Below are 18618 nucleotides of genomic sequence, written 5' to 3' on the forward strand. Positions count from 1 at the left end.
TTGTTTTTACAACACAATAAGAAACACTGAAAAAAATTCTGCGCCGAACCCTTTACTTATTTTTTAATTAAATTTTTTTTTGTTTTAGTTTTCTGAAATTTTTAAAAAGTGCACTTGACGGGTTTCTGGAATAAATGATTCAAATGCAGGGAAGTTTCTTTCTTTCTTTCTTTCTTTTTTTTTAAGATGTAAGTGACTTAGTGACTTAAAGATACATCAGGTTTCTTTAAGACATTTAAATAGCATTATTGAAGCTGTTGGAAAATTGCAATCATCTGCTATTATTAGGGGTACTAACCGAAATGTAATAGAAAAATCAAATTTTTAAATTACCTTTTGTTACGTATCTGATTGCACATACTTGGGGGAGGAGGGGGGGCTCCCACAGCATTTTTATCTAAAACAACTAAAATATAGAGATTTATTCGATGAGGCTCCCAAACCTATCCCTTTCCATAGAAAGAGGTATTCTAAAACAGCGTCTTAGAACTACTACTTGAACTTTGTAATAATTCTGGGGGAATGTTTCGAACTAACCTCCTCGTAACATTCTTGAAGGTCGTCTAAATTTGAGGTCTTTGCTACTTTATTTTCGTAAAATTACTGGCGGAAAGTCACTGAACCCATTCTTTCCCTAACATTACTTGAGATATCTAAAATCGCGTCTTTAAGACTTAAATTTTGCTAAATGCCCGGGAGACGACTCCAAACGGCTGAAAATAACATCACCAAAGATCGCCTTAAATTGTCTTTTTGAAACTTTAATTCCGAAAAGTTTCCGGGAGGAAGATTTGAACTACATTCCCTTCCTTAACGTCATCAAAAATGGACTACAGTTGCGTTTTAGAACTTTAATTCAGAAACATTGTCGGTGCAAGGTCCCTCAAGGGAGGGACAATCACGTCCATCGCCCCTTCCTTGTCCCTGTCTTAAACTGTTATAATTTCCCGAATTCCTCACCTTCCTCGAAAGCGTTATATCATTTGTAGATGACCTTTAATTAATATTAAAAATATCCTTTAAGCAAATTATTCTTTATAAATAAAGTTATTGAAAATCACATATCACATTATTATAAATCAATTCAAAGAAACATGATCAGAAATGAATTTTGCGCCAGGAAATCCTTACATTGAATTGCCATAAGCTGATTTTCTTAGAAGCCGCTACAATTTCGGAGGCTGCTTCGTTGATGGCCTCTTGCACTTCGTCCACCGAGGGTACCAGAGCTAATGAATTGTCTTTCAGGTGTAATTCCGATCTGAACCACGGATATTTCAGCAAGTTGTTTTCCATACCAGCTTTCTCTACCAAATGAAAGAGACAGAGATTCAAGTTTCATTAAAAAAAAAAAAAAAAAAAAAAAAGAAAGAAAAAGAAAAAAAAAAAAAAAGACAAACTTCCATTTATGAATCTCGAATGTGCTTTAATTTATGCAAACTTTTTAGCATTTGAAATGACATCAATAAAACTATTTCATAGTTCTCAAAATATACCAATGAATTTTTTCGACACATTTTGGTGCTGTGATTTGGTGCATGAAATATGCCAGAAATTCAAAAGTAGGCATCAGTAGTTCAAAATTTAAATGGATTTAATGATTCAAATGGAATGGATATAATTTAGTTGTACGACAAGACTAAAGTGGCATTATATTTCCTCTTTAAAAGCTCTGCAATTACAGATTTTTTTTTTTTTTTGTCCTTAATTAAATTCAAAATTTAAACGCAGGATAGTTCCATAATCTTGGTTTTAAAGAATTTTCTCTTCTCTTGGCCTGGAAAAGAAACTATTCTGACCCCAGAGTTGCAGTTCCTATTTTTTTTTGGGGGGGGGAGGGAGAGAAATACTTGAAGCAGCCATACTATGCTATAATGTTATCCATTATGAAGCTCTAAAGCCTAAGCGAAATTTTACAGTAGTTATGTACTGACTAATCAATGATTATGTCTTGTATTGCTATCTGCAGAAAACATCAGCTGTTTAAACAGACGTTTCTGATATAAAATTAAATAGTACTGGTTGACAGAGTTAGGTTTGATCAAAAAAAAAAAAGAAAAAAAAATAGACGGCTAAACTTTCGAAAGATTTTAAGTTATTTTGAGATATAACGACAAAAGTATAAGCATTGCATTGCCAAATGAAAAACACTCCGCTCTTGAAGCGTATATGCTTTCAAGTATCCTAAGTGCTTGTTTAATTTTTTGCATTTATTACCAGAATTTTTTTAAAGGAAAAAAAACAGAGAAACCAAAATTAAGCCAGTAATTTTGCACAAAAAAAAAAAAAAAAAAAGGTGAACATACGCACTTTTAAGCAGTTACATTCTCAGTAACATAATGATTATCATGCACAACACTTGACTAAGAAACAATACGTAGACTTTCTTTTTTCTAAAAAAATAGTTTTACCGGCTTTTCTTTTTCTCTTTTTAATAAAAGTTCAAGATAACTAGAAGATCCAAGAAATTGTATTTTCTCAGAACCTAGCTCAGTACGTTTTTCAAACTGGTATATGTGAATAATGACATTTATGACAGAAGGTCTGAGGAAACATCGCCAGAATTTGTTTCTGAAAATTTAATACCGTTCATTCAGGTATTATTATCAGAATCACGCGATAAAAGAAAATCGCTAAAATCGTGCATGTTCAGCATTGATTTTTCGTCCCCAACGCAAAAAGAAAGTGAATTATAAGTTTTACGTGTGTATCTGGGCCGAACCACGAGAAAATTCCTAAAGGTCTCCTCCGCTTCTGTAAAATGTAAATTATATTATATTCACATTTTATAGAATTTCTCGAGAAACAATAGGGTTGTTTCCAATATTTTAAAAGTAATTTTTTTTTTTTTTTGAAAGAACATGCTTAAAAACATAAGATCTAACCATTTTTTAAATAATTTGTTTAATATTTTTAAAAAATTACTTAAATCGGTGATCTTTCATTGTTTACATTTCTTGCCGATGACATCACAAATGATGAAATGTTGCCATTCACAGAGCAAAATATTTAACTCGCATCTTTGCAGTTATTGTATTGGCAACGATATGGTTGATAGCAAGCGTAGAGCGCAATTTTAGTTCGCTTCTTGATTATCATAACGTGGAAACGCGGTACAAAGATGCGCCAAAAACAATCGTTTGTGACGTCATCTAGACCACGCCTTGTTTGAAAAATCGGACATTTAAAAAAATTAATTAAAAAATAAATGTTGGGAAAATGAAAGAATTTTCTGGGTCTATGTTTTTTTTTTTTTCTTATTGTATCAATTTCAGTGACTAAAAGTACTACTTTTGACTGAACGGAACAACCCCATTGTTGTGTAACTTTTTCACATAAACGATATGCGTCAGCTGCAGTGTTTCAATAAAAATTAAATCACCATCATTTAAGGGACCATCAACAAATTGAAGAAATCAAATCACTAATCATTTGTTTTTATAACGAACTATACTGAAGGATTGCAGGCAAGTGTTGCAAATTCGCAAACAATCCCCTACAATTTGTCACCTATCCAAGAATAATTGAATTGTGGCGACAACATTGTAAGTTTTATAATATTTAACTGGAATTTTTTGCAAGTTGACCAATATTTGGCTACAAAATTTTGAAAATTATAAATTGCAATCTTTGTGCATGCGCAGTCAAAATAATTGCTTTAAATGTTCCTATTTTATCAGATTTTCAAAATTTTATTTCAAATTTTAGTATAATAAAAAGTTTAATGTACCATGGTTCGCGGTAGCATGAAACGCCAGTTAATATATTAATAAAAATTAGTTCAATATTGCACGAATTCCCCCCCCCCCCCAAAAAAAAAGTTAAGTAAATATAAAATATTTATACTTGGGCGAAAATAAAAATATTTACCGTTGTATGATGTACTGTACAAAAGCGTCTCTAGAGAATCGCAAACAGATGTAATTACACTTTCCAAAAGTTTCTTACTGCACTGTTGTTGCAGTCCCACAGATGCATCTAAGATCTTCTTCTTTTGTTGTTTGGCTAGATTGGTAAAATTGAAAAAAAAAAAAAAACTTTTATTTTCTTAATATGATAGGTACCTACAACAAGCATTCCCACTACCCGACAAAAAAAAAAAAAATGTAACACTAAAGATAATGCCATGATGAATTCTCCTTTTTTTTTTTTTTTTTTTTTTTGACAAAAATATGACTTTATTTTTGTAAACTATGCTAAAAGATTGAGAACTCACGAGGAACTTTCGTTTAGTCAAAAATATCTATATAATATATTTTAAAAGTGACATAAGTTTCAAATTGGTTTGGCATAACATGAAGTTTGTAAGATATAAGTCAGGTATTAGAGTGGGGAAAAGTCTTCCTGTCTTTTCCATCCTTAAAATTTATTAAATCTTAGGCTTATACATGAAAGCACTTTGAAAATTGATAAAACTAATTTCAAATTTATGAGCAAAAAATCGGCCAATCGAAATGAAAAACAATGTTGAAGTTTAAGCAGTAAGTTATCGTTCTAAAGCCAAAGGTAAAATACTGCTTATTACCTAAGCTTTTACCTTCATTTTCGAGTTGAACCGCAGTATTGCTTGCGGACTGTCGCTGGTGCGCTAAATTCATTTTAGCTACCAGTGCATCGATAATCTCAGTTTTCAATGGCGAACATCTACCTCCAGCTCGGTTATTGGCTAATTCAGACTGACGATCCATAACATAGACGAAACTATCGTCTAATTACGGAACTGTCGGTAATTTGCATGTGCTTTTGCATATGTTTAACTATAGTCATGCGTACCGTTGTATTTTGATCACATTGTTCCAAGTTAACACAGCTCCTTCCTTTAAGTTACTTTGATAATAGTAATGGTAACTTTTGAAATGAAGTTATTACACTATAGTTCAATATTTATGTCGAAGCAGCACAAATCAAAGAAAAATTATTAATCATTAATACACAGATAACTTTGTAAAAATTTAACAAAAGGAAAAAAAAAATATCACCGTTTCCATACATTTTTCTTCTTCATCTTTGAAAGAGCTTTCGACTACGAAAACCTGGATGACCTCTTTGACAGCATCTTCCATGGCATGACTTCTTTTATCAAGGTATTCCCCACCTTTCTTAGAAACGGACTGCAAGAAAAATAACGCATTTTCAACAAAAATGATAGATGGAAGGGAAAGAAATCTCTGCGATGTCATGAAGGTACAGATTTAAACAAATTTAATACGATATACTATGTAAATATAATAAAAAGTTTTTAATTTAAAGATGAATAAAATTCCTTGCTGAAACAAAAGTACTGTAGCATCCCCCCTCCAATTATCTGGCTATCAAAAAAAAAAAAAAAATTCTCAGTACAAAAACAGAATTTAGTATACATAAATTGAAATTTCGCAAATGCTAATCTCTGAATCATATCGCCAGCTAGAGCAGGTAATAAGGTCCTCTCTTTTCAGACTCGAAAAGTTTTTCAAATTTTGGGCAAAAAACAAATTAAGTCGCGAAAGGAGTAACATCAGTGTAAAAAATTACTCATTGAAAGATAATTATGTTTTGAAGAAAATAAAAGATACATAAGAAAAAAAAAATATATTAATTTGAATTTTTGGCATCTTGAATTCAAATTATGTTTTTCGCAATCACGAGCGTGTGTGTGTATGTATGCGCGTGTGTGTTTGTGTAGGCGCATTTGTGTGGGTGCGTGTGTGTGTGGAGTGTAAGTATGAATGTGTGTGAGTGTTGTGTATGCAGTGCTGTGCATGTACGCGCGTGTGCGTGTAGGCGTTCGTGTGTGTGTAGGCGTTTGTGTGTGTGTGTGTGCATGTAGGCATGTGTGTTTGTGTCGGTGTGCAGGCATGAGTGTGTGTATCTGCGTGTATGTGTGTATGTGTAGGCTTGTGTGTGTATGCGTGTGTGTGTAGGATATGGACGCAACCTGGAGACGGTTTTCGCAAGAGGAGCAGCATCGTGAGGCGGCCGGTCGACGGTGATGCTGCAGAGGGTGCTGCCGGGAAAATAAAATCAGCGTAACGCCAAAAACAGTCAAATGAGAACAATAAGCAATCGTGATTGCTCAAAAAAAAAGCAATAAAAACAGTCATATAGGTACTATGTATTGTCTTTTGACGGATTTCACGAAAAATAACGACATGAAGACAGGTAGATCACAAACCCCAGGTTATAGCACCCACAGGTTCCTTATATATAAGTTAGAATAAACGTGGACTTAATTCCATTTTTGAGATATCTTACTCCAGCAACGGAGAGTTATTGCACGAAATTACTGATTTATATCTTTAAAACGTATGCGATTTCCGTAATTAATTTTTTTTATAAAAAGAGAAAAAAATGTAGTCTTGAGAACTGACCTTTATACTTTCTAAAAACGCTTGAATCGGTACTGGGTTTTCTGGAGGTAGAGGACAAAGTCCTACTTCAGTTACTTGGATTAATGTTTCTTCCACTCTGTGCTTCAAAATCTTGCATAATCTAAGAAACGAAAGATAGATTTAAGTATACACTCTGCTCTATTTTATGGTTTAAGAAATGCAAGGAATGTCCTGTCACGTAAATGAGTTCAAATTTCGTAGCATAATATATAAAATATGCCAAAGGTGTGAACAATTTGAATAACTCTCTTGAACGAATACTTAAACGGGGTACCTTCTTATTAACACAAAATGCAAGGACAAAATTAAGCAACTATTTAGGAGGATGTATAGATCACCTTTTGATCTTTTATTTGCTCTTATTATTGGTAAACATGTATCGGCACTTGCAGTGCCGCAGCAGCTGCAGTTCTATTCTAGTTAGAGTGCAACTCCAACTGCAAACAAAACTAGAGGATTTCCTTTAGAGCTCAGTAGCATTAGATTTTAAGGTGACTATGAGTGTACAAATAAAGTCCAGAATCGTAGCGACACGTCCGCCATCTTGGGGCTAAACGATGCTTTTTCCCTATGTCTGGTATAATGAAGTAACATGTTTTGCTTCTTAACTGTGGTTTCTTATTGACTCCACGCTAATCCACAATCAAGGAGCAAACCACCCTACTTCATTTTAGAACACATAGAAAAGCGGCATTTAGCCCCAAGATGGCGGACATGTCGCTACTTCAGTTATGGTCGAGGGCTTTATGTAAGACGTCGCAAGTTGCGCGTACACGACGAGTGTGCGTTGGGAAGATGGTGTAACTATGTTAACCACGTCAGTACGTTGTAAATATTCAAATTTCTTACAAGTAAATACAAAAGCTATAAAGCTCGTAGTTATTTTCAGCACACACATCTGCGTACGTAAGAAGATGGAGATGGTATTCACTCTAAAGTACCCCATTAAAGTTCTTTTTAATCGTTTTTCAGCAAGAAACTTCAACTAACGTTTAAAACTTTTCTCTTTTTTGCGGGAATTAGCAGTAGGTAAAGAATTAAATGATAACTGAAGATCATTTCAACTAAACAATATGTGATTCCAGCAGCAACTGATCTGCTTGAGTCGAACAAACAAAGCTTTCTCCTATATCTTTTAGAGCACTGCGTGGATATCTTGAAGTTTTGCATTGTTGCAAATTACAGTACTCGCATATTACCGTTACCTTCGCAACGGTAATGCTATTACGCGTTCACCCTCAAGCGAAAAGTGTAAGTGTAGCGTGAATTAAGATCTAATCATTTGTCCAAAACAGACTTAATTAAAATAAAGGGGTTTTAAAGAAGGTTATGTTAGTGAATAGTATTCGTCACCATCGTAACACAATTGATCAAATGAAATCAATGAGAGAAAGCAGAAATACTTTACCTGTCGAAAAGGGATTCAACTCTAGCAATTGCATCCGTGTAATTTTGCAAGAAAGAATCCAGATTAAGGCTGGACCAAGTAAGGACTGTCAATCCTGGTCTACGAATATCATCCAAAACTGCTAAATGGATTTCCAACAAAGGAATCAGCTCTTCCCTGGGAATGGTTTTCAGTTCCTTATGCCTCCGCAGCAGTTTCTGGAAATTGAATGAAAATGTCTTCCCATATTCAGTAGTAAAGCAAAATGCTTTTAAACGATGTCAAAAAAAAAAAAGAAAGAAAAAGAAAGAAAGAAAGCAGCTAAAGGTTTAAAACAAAGGTGGAAAACAGGGCTTAGAACGAAATCTATACATTTATTTTTTATTTTGATTTTTAACTTAGAATGTTAGTAAAGCTTGACTACGGAGAGATAGTGTGTAAACTGGAAGTGAAAACGGAGCACTTCATTTTGTAATAGGTAGAATTAGCGACAACGCGGAAGCAGTAAAGTCTCGCTTTCTCTTTAATCTTACCTATCAAATATGAAATGACCCGTTCCCGCTTCAAGTTCACACGCCATCTCTCCGTGGTCAAGTTTTAATGAGTACTGTAACTGTATTAATAACGAGACAAATTCTGTCTACTCACTTGTAATGTGTATAAGATGCTAATTTAAGCAGAGAAATAATTTTAGTAACAACAATAATATAAACGCAATTTCTACAGAAAAATATAAAACTTATAATTTCGTAAATGTATTTTCCATTAATGAACACAAACATACGACTGTTCATTTACAGTTGTGTTCTAAATTATGTTGGGAGGGTAGTGCTTCAGGACAGGAGACTTCAATGAGCCAATTTTAGTTCGTCAAATCTTGGTTTAGATTTTTTAAGTAAAAATGAATCCAAGGCTTTACCTCCTACCCAGTTAGGGATATTACTAAGGCATAAAATTTGCCACAGGGCATTTAAATATTTGTACTAGGGAACTCCGCCCTCTGCTCGCTTCGTTCGCCAGTCCCAGCCTATTATTCCCCCGCTCATACAGTGGTGGTAAAAAAAATTGCATCGCCCGCGCCGCAAAGGAGAGGAATATCATCCCAACTGCATTCAACACACAGTCAAGCATCCCGTATCCCAGATGATTTGGGGATGTATTTCTGATCAAGGAGTTGGTGGGCTTCACTTTGTGCAAGGAACAGTAAACGCTCAGGTGTATATTGGCATTTTGGAGGAGAAATTGCTTCTTTCTCTCCGGGATCACTTTACTTTAGTTCCAAACGTCGTTTTTCAGGAAGATTCTGCTTCATGCCATAGGGCAAAACTGGTAAGTAACAATTTAAAAACCTTTATTCTGCCATTAGACTTAAATTAACTTGGAGTTAAGTAATTTTTTTTCTCTAAACTCACACGCAGGTTCAGAAATGGAAAAATGAGCATGGGTCAGCAGTTTGCCTTGGCTCGGAAACAGCCCCGATCTACGTAAACAGTTATCGGATTAATGCTGTTAAATGTTTATTTCATAAGTTTCGCAGAATTTCACATACATTCATCGTTAATCGGTCGACCAAAAATTCTCACATTATCCCATTGTTGCGAAATTGCGAGGGTGATGCAATTTTTTTTACCAGCACTGTATTATTTTACTGTATATTTTTAATTAATTTATGTATTAATAGGATATTTGATGCTTATTGTGAATTTTAGATACTACAGTTATTGTTCCGGAGAAAGACTCGTGATAGTATAGGAGCAGGGCATAAATTTGGGTTAATTAATACCTTTGTACATTATTGCGCATACGTAAAATAATTCGCTACCTACTAAATATATTTGAAGCATAAAGATTTTATCAGGAAATATCAACAGCAACAGCCTGTAAATGTTAGTACAGGCATTTTTTTTTTTTTTTTTTGGTCAGTTTATGCGCAAATGTCCTGCAGCTAAAAAAAAGAAAATGGGACAAAAATCTTTCTTCAACATTGTAACTAGTCATTGCATTTACAAATGCTTCGTATATCATATTTTAGTAAGTTCAAATAATTAATAATTTAATAGTTTTTTTATTTAGAGCTGCCAATACACAATTTCCTCCCTATAATTTTACGCAATCTAGTACAAAAAAAAAAAAAAAAAAAAAAAAAAAAAAAAACTTTTCTTTGTTAGGAATAAAAATAAGAAATAACAATATAAAATTGCACAAAAATTTCAGATTACTGCATACACATGTTTCGGGATTACAAGGAACCCCTTTTTTAATGCAAAATAAATGAGCTTATGGAGGAAAATGCATCCGTCACAGGCTAACACTTTGCTATTTTTTGCAGGAAAATTAATTACCATTCCCTTTTCCTGTACTATATGTGCATAAGAGAGGTAACTTTACAAACTTTTCTTTGAAATTACTTTGAAATGGGAAAATTAAAAAAAAAATGAAATAAAAAAGATGTTTCAGGTGTCGTGAAATTTTTCTTGGTAGTAATATAAAACTATAAGCAAAGCCATTTGGTGGAAAATTGTGTTTCAATCTGACTCTACGTTTTAAGAATGGCATATCGAAAAATATAAAAGAGCAGTTAATCACTTGTGATGTCATTAGTCCCGTTAATGTTTTTTTTTTTTTATTCCGATGTTTAGCTTATTTCTACATTACACGATGTAATCTAAAAATGTAATTGACTATAAACTAATGACACACATCCGAGAGAAAAAAAAAATAGGGGTATGAGACGCAGGTGCTTTCTTGAGCAGTGGCATCCGTAACGTTTATAGGACGCATTTTTTTCAGATGCTACAGAGAAAGTTACTTTTGCGAATTTTTTTATGCCTACGCCGCCCATGATGATCTTTCTATACGACTGTACAAAAAAAAATGATGAATCCTAAATCTGGGATTATATGCTAGCTTTTGCTTACTTTTTTCGGTTTCGGCAGAGTTAAAACCGTAGACGTAACCTAAGTGGAAACACGTCCGCCATTTTGGGGCTAAACTCCGCTTTCTTTTTATGTCTGCTATGGTGAAGTAGCGTATTTTGCTTCTTGATTTTGGTTCCTTATGAACTCCATGTTAATCCACAATTAAGAAGCAAAACACTCTATTTCACAATAGCAGACATAGGAAGAAAGCGGCTTTTATCCACAAGATGGCGGAAGTTTCGGTACTTAAGCTACGATCTAGGGTTTTAGGCAGGATAACCTAAAGGTTTGGTGTTGTTTTTGTTTGTCCAGTTTCGTAGGTTCAAACCCGGCTCTCATCGGCGGATTTTCATAATGCAGAAAATCATCAGTGCTCATGTCATATGGTTACGTGGCAAGTTAAAGATCAATTAAGTATCTATTATACTTGTATACTCTTAGTTTTGTTAGATTTCTAATGCATCATAATAGCCTGGTGGTAACAAGGAGTGTGTGTTCTCTAGTGGTAATGGCAATGGTCCCATAGTGATGCCATATGAAATAATGCATGCAAGTGAAGCGTATGGATGCAAAAGTAGGGAAATCCAAAAAAAGCATTTTTTTTTCAATTATTTTCATATCTCGCTACAAAAGTTTTGGAGACCATTTTGAAACTCTTTGACTGTCTCACGTTGCAGTCTACTTAAGTATAGCAACAAGAAGAATGAAGAAAATAATAATAATAATTACGCATTTACGAAATAATGCGAAATGGAGATAACTACTTTTGCAGCTTTCGCTTCAAGTGTACAAAGCCTGCAAACGGTAAAGAAGCAATAAACAACCCCAGTAACAAGAATTTATTTTATATAAATGAAACGAAATTTGCAAAGTTTTATACTTTGCTGGATGACACGCACCTATCCACGAATAAACTCGAAAGAATCCAAAACTTGACGAGGTAGGTCTGTAAACTATTACAAAAAATCGCTTTTTACACTATTTAAATTTTAGAAACTTGCCTCTAATGTGCACTTATGTTGTTTTACTGCCTGTTGCTGATAAAGGGCCGATTGAGCCACCGGGAGTACTTCCAGTAACATCTGCGACAGCAAATCAGCTTCACGGATGAGGACGAACAGCCGCTCATTGTCATTGATGACCACATCTTGATTGTCGAGGTCCTCTTCCAAAATATTTCCCAGGAGACTTTGAGACACCAGTGCTACCTGTAAAAAATATGTATTGATTCCCTCCATAATTACTTGTTATTATATGCATATCTAGTGAAGGATGGAAACGAATATCCGTCAAACGATAACGGCTCTTAGTAACTTGATGTAACTGTGCTTTCCTAGCCAACGACCTTTTAGACTCTTTGGTTCCCGTCCAATATGCAGAACAAAAGAGCACAAAGAAGGTTTAATGAATCGCAAGCATACATCTACAAAGATGATTAAAGTAATAGTAGAAAATAAAAACCTGAAAGTAAAGTTATGGAGCTGATGATATGAGTGTCTTCAGTATGTTTTATCTGCTAAAGGAAAAAATTCTTCTTAGGGCAAACTTAGTATTGAGTAAAGCCAAGCTGTAACTGTGTCATCAAATAGCATAAAAGCTTTTCTGCCAATAAGTAACTGATATCGCTTATTCTCATACATGTTTATTTATTTATGTTTCTATGCATGTTTTAGCACTCATTCGCGCAATGTGCGAATTTTGCATTGAAAAATAAGTTGATTCTGGAAATGACATAAACTAGTAAGAAGTTATTAAAATAAACACAAGCGTCTTTAAAAATATGTATATAAAAAAAGAAAAACATAATAAGGACTCCCAGAGGAGGTTGCAAAAAAAAGAAAAAAAAAATAATCTCATTCACTGTAACTGTTTTGAAGCGCGAATTATTCTTTCCTTCTTAATAAAGGTATTTTTTCCTGTGAATAAAAGTTTCTCGTTTTATTTAACTTTTTGCACCCGGCGATAGTTTGGGCCGGCAACATTTTGGACCGGCGACACTTTAGCCACGACATTTTGTCGAGTGACATTTTGGACGATACCTTTTGGGTTATAGAAACCACATAATCTACTTCTCAATTCTAGAAATGTGTTTTGAAGTTTTTATTATACTTCATAATAAGTGTATGTTTCACGTGACGGTAAATGAGCTTTGATAGCACAAACTTTCTCAGAAAATGTGTTTGATTGAATCAACAAAATGTACTTAATTATATAAAAGCATTTGTAACGATACTAATAATTTCCTCTTTATAAGTAAACCTTCGATATTCTATGCCAAGATCACTTAAAATATATAACCAAAGATTGTATTACTCGAAAATGGTCCTAAACTACCTCAAGAACTACATTTTAGATCCGAATGTAAAACGAATTTCGACATATGACATTAAACATGCAACATGTAACTGTATAGATACTAGAAGAAGTATAGACATGGGCGCACCTCTCCACGCTATCCCTTTACTTTTAACATTACGCTAGTTATGGTTAAATGTATGTATTACACGGTTACCTAGAAATTTTAAGAGTCATAAATATTAGTATAAACGCAGTGACTTCGCCATGGTTTAATTTTGGAGGGGGTCCAATATATCTAAATTTGTTTTTTAAAAATGAAGAAAAGCAGCTCTGACAAAAGCAGTTTTTGTCGGATGTCTTTTCTTCCATAAGCTCACTTATTTCGTATTAAAAAAGGGGTTCTTTGTTACCCCGAAACACGCATCTGCAATGATTTGCAATTTGTGCAATTTAACGTTGTTATTTCGTTTGTACATCTTCTCAAAATATCTGCGTGGATAAGGCGCAGAATTCTATTGTGTCGCGAAATGGATGGTGGTCTTACCGATACGTATAGCTCTTAAAACTTGATGGCAACAGGGTAAGACAAACATTCAACTACAATTAACATGATGTTGAAAATAAAAGGTGGCTGATGCACACTTCTGGACAGCTGTAGTCATTTTTCCATTACGCAACTCCATTAACCAAACTCGAACTTACTTCCATACACCATTGGTGATGCGTCTCGGTTTCATATTTTTCTAAGAGGATGTGGAATTTCTTGTATCTATTCTGTACTTTCTTCCCGAAGTCAGTGTCTAAGACGGTGCAACGCTCCCTCAGTCCTATTATAGGAGCTTCTGTGCGCTTTTTTAGTAAGCGACACCAGTTTATTTTGCCTGAAAAATTCAGAATATTAAACAATAGTGTTACACAAGACAACAAAATTTTGAAAACATTAATACAAGCAGTCTTGTAATCATCACCCATAGAATAAATTCTTCACAGAAATTTCGGGTTCTTTAACGCAATGATACTCAACTTACTGAAAAGAACATGTTTTAAATTTGAAATTTGTAGCAAAAATTGTTTATGGAAGCTACTTTTAGGTGGTAAACATTTACCCGGGTTTGTAATTTATAGGTAGAAAGTGAGTCTGTTGTTCTAGGGTTAATATTTCTTGTAACATTGATAACGTGCACCGATAAAAATAAAGATTTTAAGTTTTACCACGACTCCTGTTAATCTATTGACTTTGAAACGGATGCAACAGTTTTCCGCAAGCAAGAGTTGCAGTCAATTGATAACTCCATGTTCCAAAAACATATCCTTTTGCTTAAGCTGTAGTTTACATTTGAGGCAGTGAGAAGCAAAGGGATGTAAGTGGCAAAATTAAAAATTTGGGGATAACCAATACACATGGTAGGTGAAACTCTCTACTGTCTTGGGGCAAGAGATAGTACTAGTAGGCCTGGTAGTTGCTGCTATACAGCATGATTTAGAAAAAAAATTTCAATGAAAGCCTACCTAGGATGTTATTTTTAAATGCGATTTAATCAAAACTTGAAAACGTCTAGTTACACCTCTTTGCTTCTCACTGCCTTATTTTTAGATTTTTTATTGAATCTCAGTTTAAATACTGTTGCCAGTTCATAGATTGACATAATCCTTTGATTATTTTTCGCTGTAGTTTATTCCGTCAATATGAAGCAAGCTTTCTGCTCATATTGTCCGTAGTTTTGGAAAAAGAAAGAGATTGTATTAGTTTTTGTTAAAATGGAACTTTTGTTACAAATGTGTGATTTAGTTTTTGAAAAAAACTGTGGAACTAATTCAGGCATTTTTTTTTTTAACTTGGGTGCACTATAAATCGAAATTTTGTAAATTTATCGTATCGCTCCCCGACAAGAAAAGTGATCTAACTTAAAATTTGGTGAAAAAACGCACTAGCAATTGATTTAAAATCTAAATTTAATGCTCTTTTTTGCCATGAAACTCGCACCAATTTAACTTACTTATCTGCTGCGTGGAGGCAAAAAAAAAAAAAAAGGATAGATTCAATAGTGATACATTATTAAAATTTCATAACTATGAAAAATGTTCAAACTTTAAGTGCACATTATTAACTTAGGTAACAAAATCTAACCAATAAACGTCATATTATATTTTTTCCCCGCGTATTGTAATATTTAAGACTAAATCGCCTAACACTACTATTGCGTAAAACCTTGATTTTCTCCTTTGCTGTTTCTTTGAGTTGTGTCACTTTCCTTGTTGGGGTGCGATATATTCTTGGATGGTTTCCTGGTAAAAAGATATTTTAGACGAAAGTTTACTTTTTTGCTTCAATGCATAGTAAATATAGCTTACTACCTTTTGTGAAAGTTAATTGGTTCATTTTTGAACATTATTGCAGTTTTTCACAGAATTACAATTCTTTTGTGTGAAAAAAAAAAGAAAGTCTGAATTGACGGTGCATTTTGACATAAAAATAAAGTTAATGTGAATACTTTTGGAGCAGCTATACAAGGAAAAGGGTCATGTGATTGGTTGGACCCCAATCACACAGACGATTTAAATCGCTTATACTAGGCTAAGGTCTCAATGAAATCAATAAGCAATCAAGAAAATTGCTCAATAATTGAAAACAAGCGCAAAGATAAAAGGCTTAATTTGTGTGCACACACACTTATACCCAAGCTTTAGAAATTGTATTTTTCTATTAAGTAGTTTCCCTCTTACCTGCAACGGGAGAATAGTTTCTGGAAATTGGAGGATTTGACTTTTGCTTTTTGAAAAGTAGCTGAATGTCTTCCAGTTCATTCTTGTACTGACGAAGGACCTGAAAGTACTTTTCAGTCATGTTGGCACCAGGTAATTGAAGAATCGCCATTTTGTCGAGGAACTTGAGCGACAGAGTCGTCGACTTGATGGTCGCGAATTCCGCATCGAAGGCATTTGTGACACTTTTCTAACAAATAAAGGGATATTATCACAGAAGCTAGAATATGGATACACTAAAACGGGGATGGATTAATTGTCCTGACAATAGAGGCAGTTCAGTGTGATTGATGGGTTGTGAAAGTTTTTCGCTAAAGGTTGGAAGAACTAGACTTGTTGTGTTGACCACCGTATTCCGTAAAATTTAAAGCAGTGCGCAAAATTTCAAAAAATACTAAAATTAATTTGGTTTTTTTTTTAGTACCTGTTGCCACTGAATTTTCTAATATTGAAGAAGAAACAAAAGGTAATTTTTTTTGTACTCCATCACAAGGACTTTAAATCAGTAAAAATATCTTTTTTCCTATGACATTTTTTTCTCATAGGTCGCTGACCCGATAATAAATACCCAGATTACCTAAATGAACTTTTAAATCCTACCATGTAATTGGTGAATGAACTTAATTCTATTTTTAAATATGCTGTAAATACACTAATTATAGTACAAGAGTTCAATTTCATTAACATAAAAACTGCATAGAGACATGTGCTGTACATTGTACAATAAATACTAGAACTTATCGTTTAAAAAAAACTATTTTCTAATATAATCGGGAACAATTACGGGAACTGCAAAATGTGTCTTAAATAAGGAAATCAGGAAATAATGTAATTCAAATGGCCAGTGGCGCACACAAGTTTTGCAACGGAAGGGTCCAAGGTCGAAAGCCTCATTCTTTTACTCCAGTACGCCGTCAAACATACTGATTTGATTTTATTGATTCTCGAGGAAAACGGTAAGAAATAAACTATTGAATAAATAATTAGCATTATTTAATGAAATATAATTAAATAAATTACCAGAAAGCAATATAATATGTGCATTTACTTTTCTCATAATAAACGAGCTGTGCATCACATAATAACTTTAAGAGGAGCCAGTTCCCTAAATACTTTCAAAAATTCGATTTTTTTGATTTTTATATATTTGGAAACTCCATTTCAATACATCTTTAATGATACATACGTCTTGACCGTGCTCATATTAGAAGTAAGTTAAAAATAGGCTTAAAATTTATATATATATATATATATATATATATATATATATATATATATATATATATATATATATATATATATATATATATATATATATATATATACCTATTTTGATGAGGTATGACTTTCCCCTTGAAATTGTAACATCTCGAAATGGTATTTTAAAACTAAATGTTCATTTTTCTCCGAATCTAAATTGTGTTTGGCTTTGAAATTTTTACCACCTATTCCATGCATTTAATTGCATATACTGAAGTAAAATTTTTCTCATATTCGAAAAATATGTTTGATTTCGTGTTGCAAAATGGCATTTTTTGAAAAAAAATACAGTCACTTACACATTAGAATTTAAAAAAAAAACCTAAGTCTGCTTAAGGTACAGAAAAAAAATCATAATTGTATCTTTATACATTTTCAGAAAAAAGTACATGAACCTATGCAAATTAACATTGACGGTATAGGGGGGTACCGACTCCCCTTAAATACTTTTACCCCAAGTTTGTTGCGAATTGAAGCAAAAAAATGTTTTATATAGATTAGTTTTTCCAATATTGTACATTTTAATGTGATTCAACGGTTAACTCTCTAAATATCGCAATAGTAGATAACATAAAACCAGAATTGAAAAAAAAAAAAGAAAAAAAACCGCCAATTTTTTTGCCAAAGCTTGGCGATATAGCACCAAGTGTTTGCCAAATTGCAGCACCACTTGAATTTGCATTGAAATTAACAATGATTTTCCCCAAAAAAGGCATAAAAGACCCCTTTGGAACATCTGAATGCAACCAAAAGGAGAGGTGCACAACTAGACCCCACCAGGAGTCTAATTATCAAATTTTAACTTTTTAGGACACACTGTTTTTGAGTTATGCGAGATACATACGCAGATACATACGTACATATATACGTACATACAGAAGAGAAAACTCGTTGCAAGGGATCATCAAAAAGCATATTTCGGGTGTTCATACCTCCTTAGGCATATATCCACGTGTGGTCGGGTTGGAAAAAAAACTCAATGTTCATTTGGGGGCGGGCAAAATAGAAATTAAGGCCAATTTTTGGGTGAAAATGTTTTCGCAAATACAATACTTTCTTTACTTCGTAAAATGAAGTAAAAACGGATTCAGAGAAGCCAATTCATCGTTGCAGAAGTACTATATGACTATAGAAGTTCATAGAATCTGATTTTAATATATAAATACAAAACTAAAACAACGATTATTCCAGCGTATTCGTTTAAAATCACCATTCTGCTTCTTATAGGCACTTCGTTATAGGAAAAGTGCAATATATTTTAAAAAATCTTTTAACATGAGGATTTTATTTTTCCACTTATTAAAACTGAAATTATTGTTTCATTTGTTTGAATTTATTGTACGTACAAAATTCATGGAATCGTAATCAATCTGAAGAAAAAGCAGGCCTATATGAGGGGTCCGGATTCCCAGGACCATCCTTTGTGTACGCCACTGCAAATAGCCCACAAGTTGCTCATTACAAATAAAAACGATTTATCAATAATCCTAATATTGTATGCAGTTCATTTCATTCTAGCTTAATCAGCACTTTGCAACTGTGTAAAGTGATTAATTTTACTCTTTTCTGCTGGCATTGCAAAATTAAAGAGTAAATCAGAAATCGTTAAAATCGCCTGATA

General features: G+C 33.5%; 1 protein-coding gene across 1 annotated transcript in view; it reads right to left on the bottom strand.

Moving 5' to 3' along the window:
* Positions 1–18618, bottom strand: part of LOC129220057 (dynein axonemal heavy chain 5-like) — a 274414-nt gene that overhangs the window by 235909 nt on the left and 19887 nt on the right. Inside the window, exons 6-13 of the mRNA XM_054854398.1 lie at positions 15699–15927; positions 13677–13855; positions 11705–11884; positions 7780–7976; positions 6351–6471; positions 4991–5111; positions 3871–4005; positions 1132–1307 (exon numbers count right to left, since the gene is read on the bottom strand). Coding sequence (XP_054710373.1) covers positions 1132–1307; positions 3871–4005; positions 4991–5111; positions 6351–6471; positions 7780–7976; positions 11705–11884; positions 13677–13855; positions 15699–15927 — 1338 coding nt within the window. The remainder of the gene's footprint in view (positions 1–1131; positions 1308–3870; positions 4006–4990; positions 5112–6350; positions 6472–7779; positions 7977–11704; positions 11885–13676; positions 13856–15698; positions 15928–18618) is intronic.

Source organism: Uloborus diversus, chromosome 4 (assembly GCF_026930045.1).
Source record: "Uloborus diversus isolate 005 chromosome 4, Udiv.v.3.1, whole genome shotgun sequence".
Lineage (NCBI taxonomy): Eukaryota > Metazoa > Arthropoda > Arachnida > Araneae > Uloboridae > Uloborus > Uloborus diversus.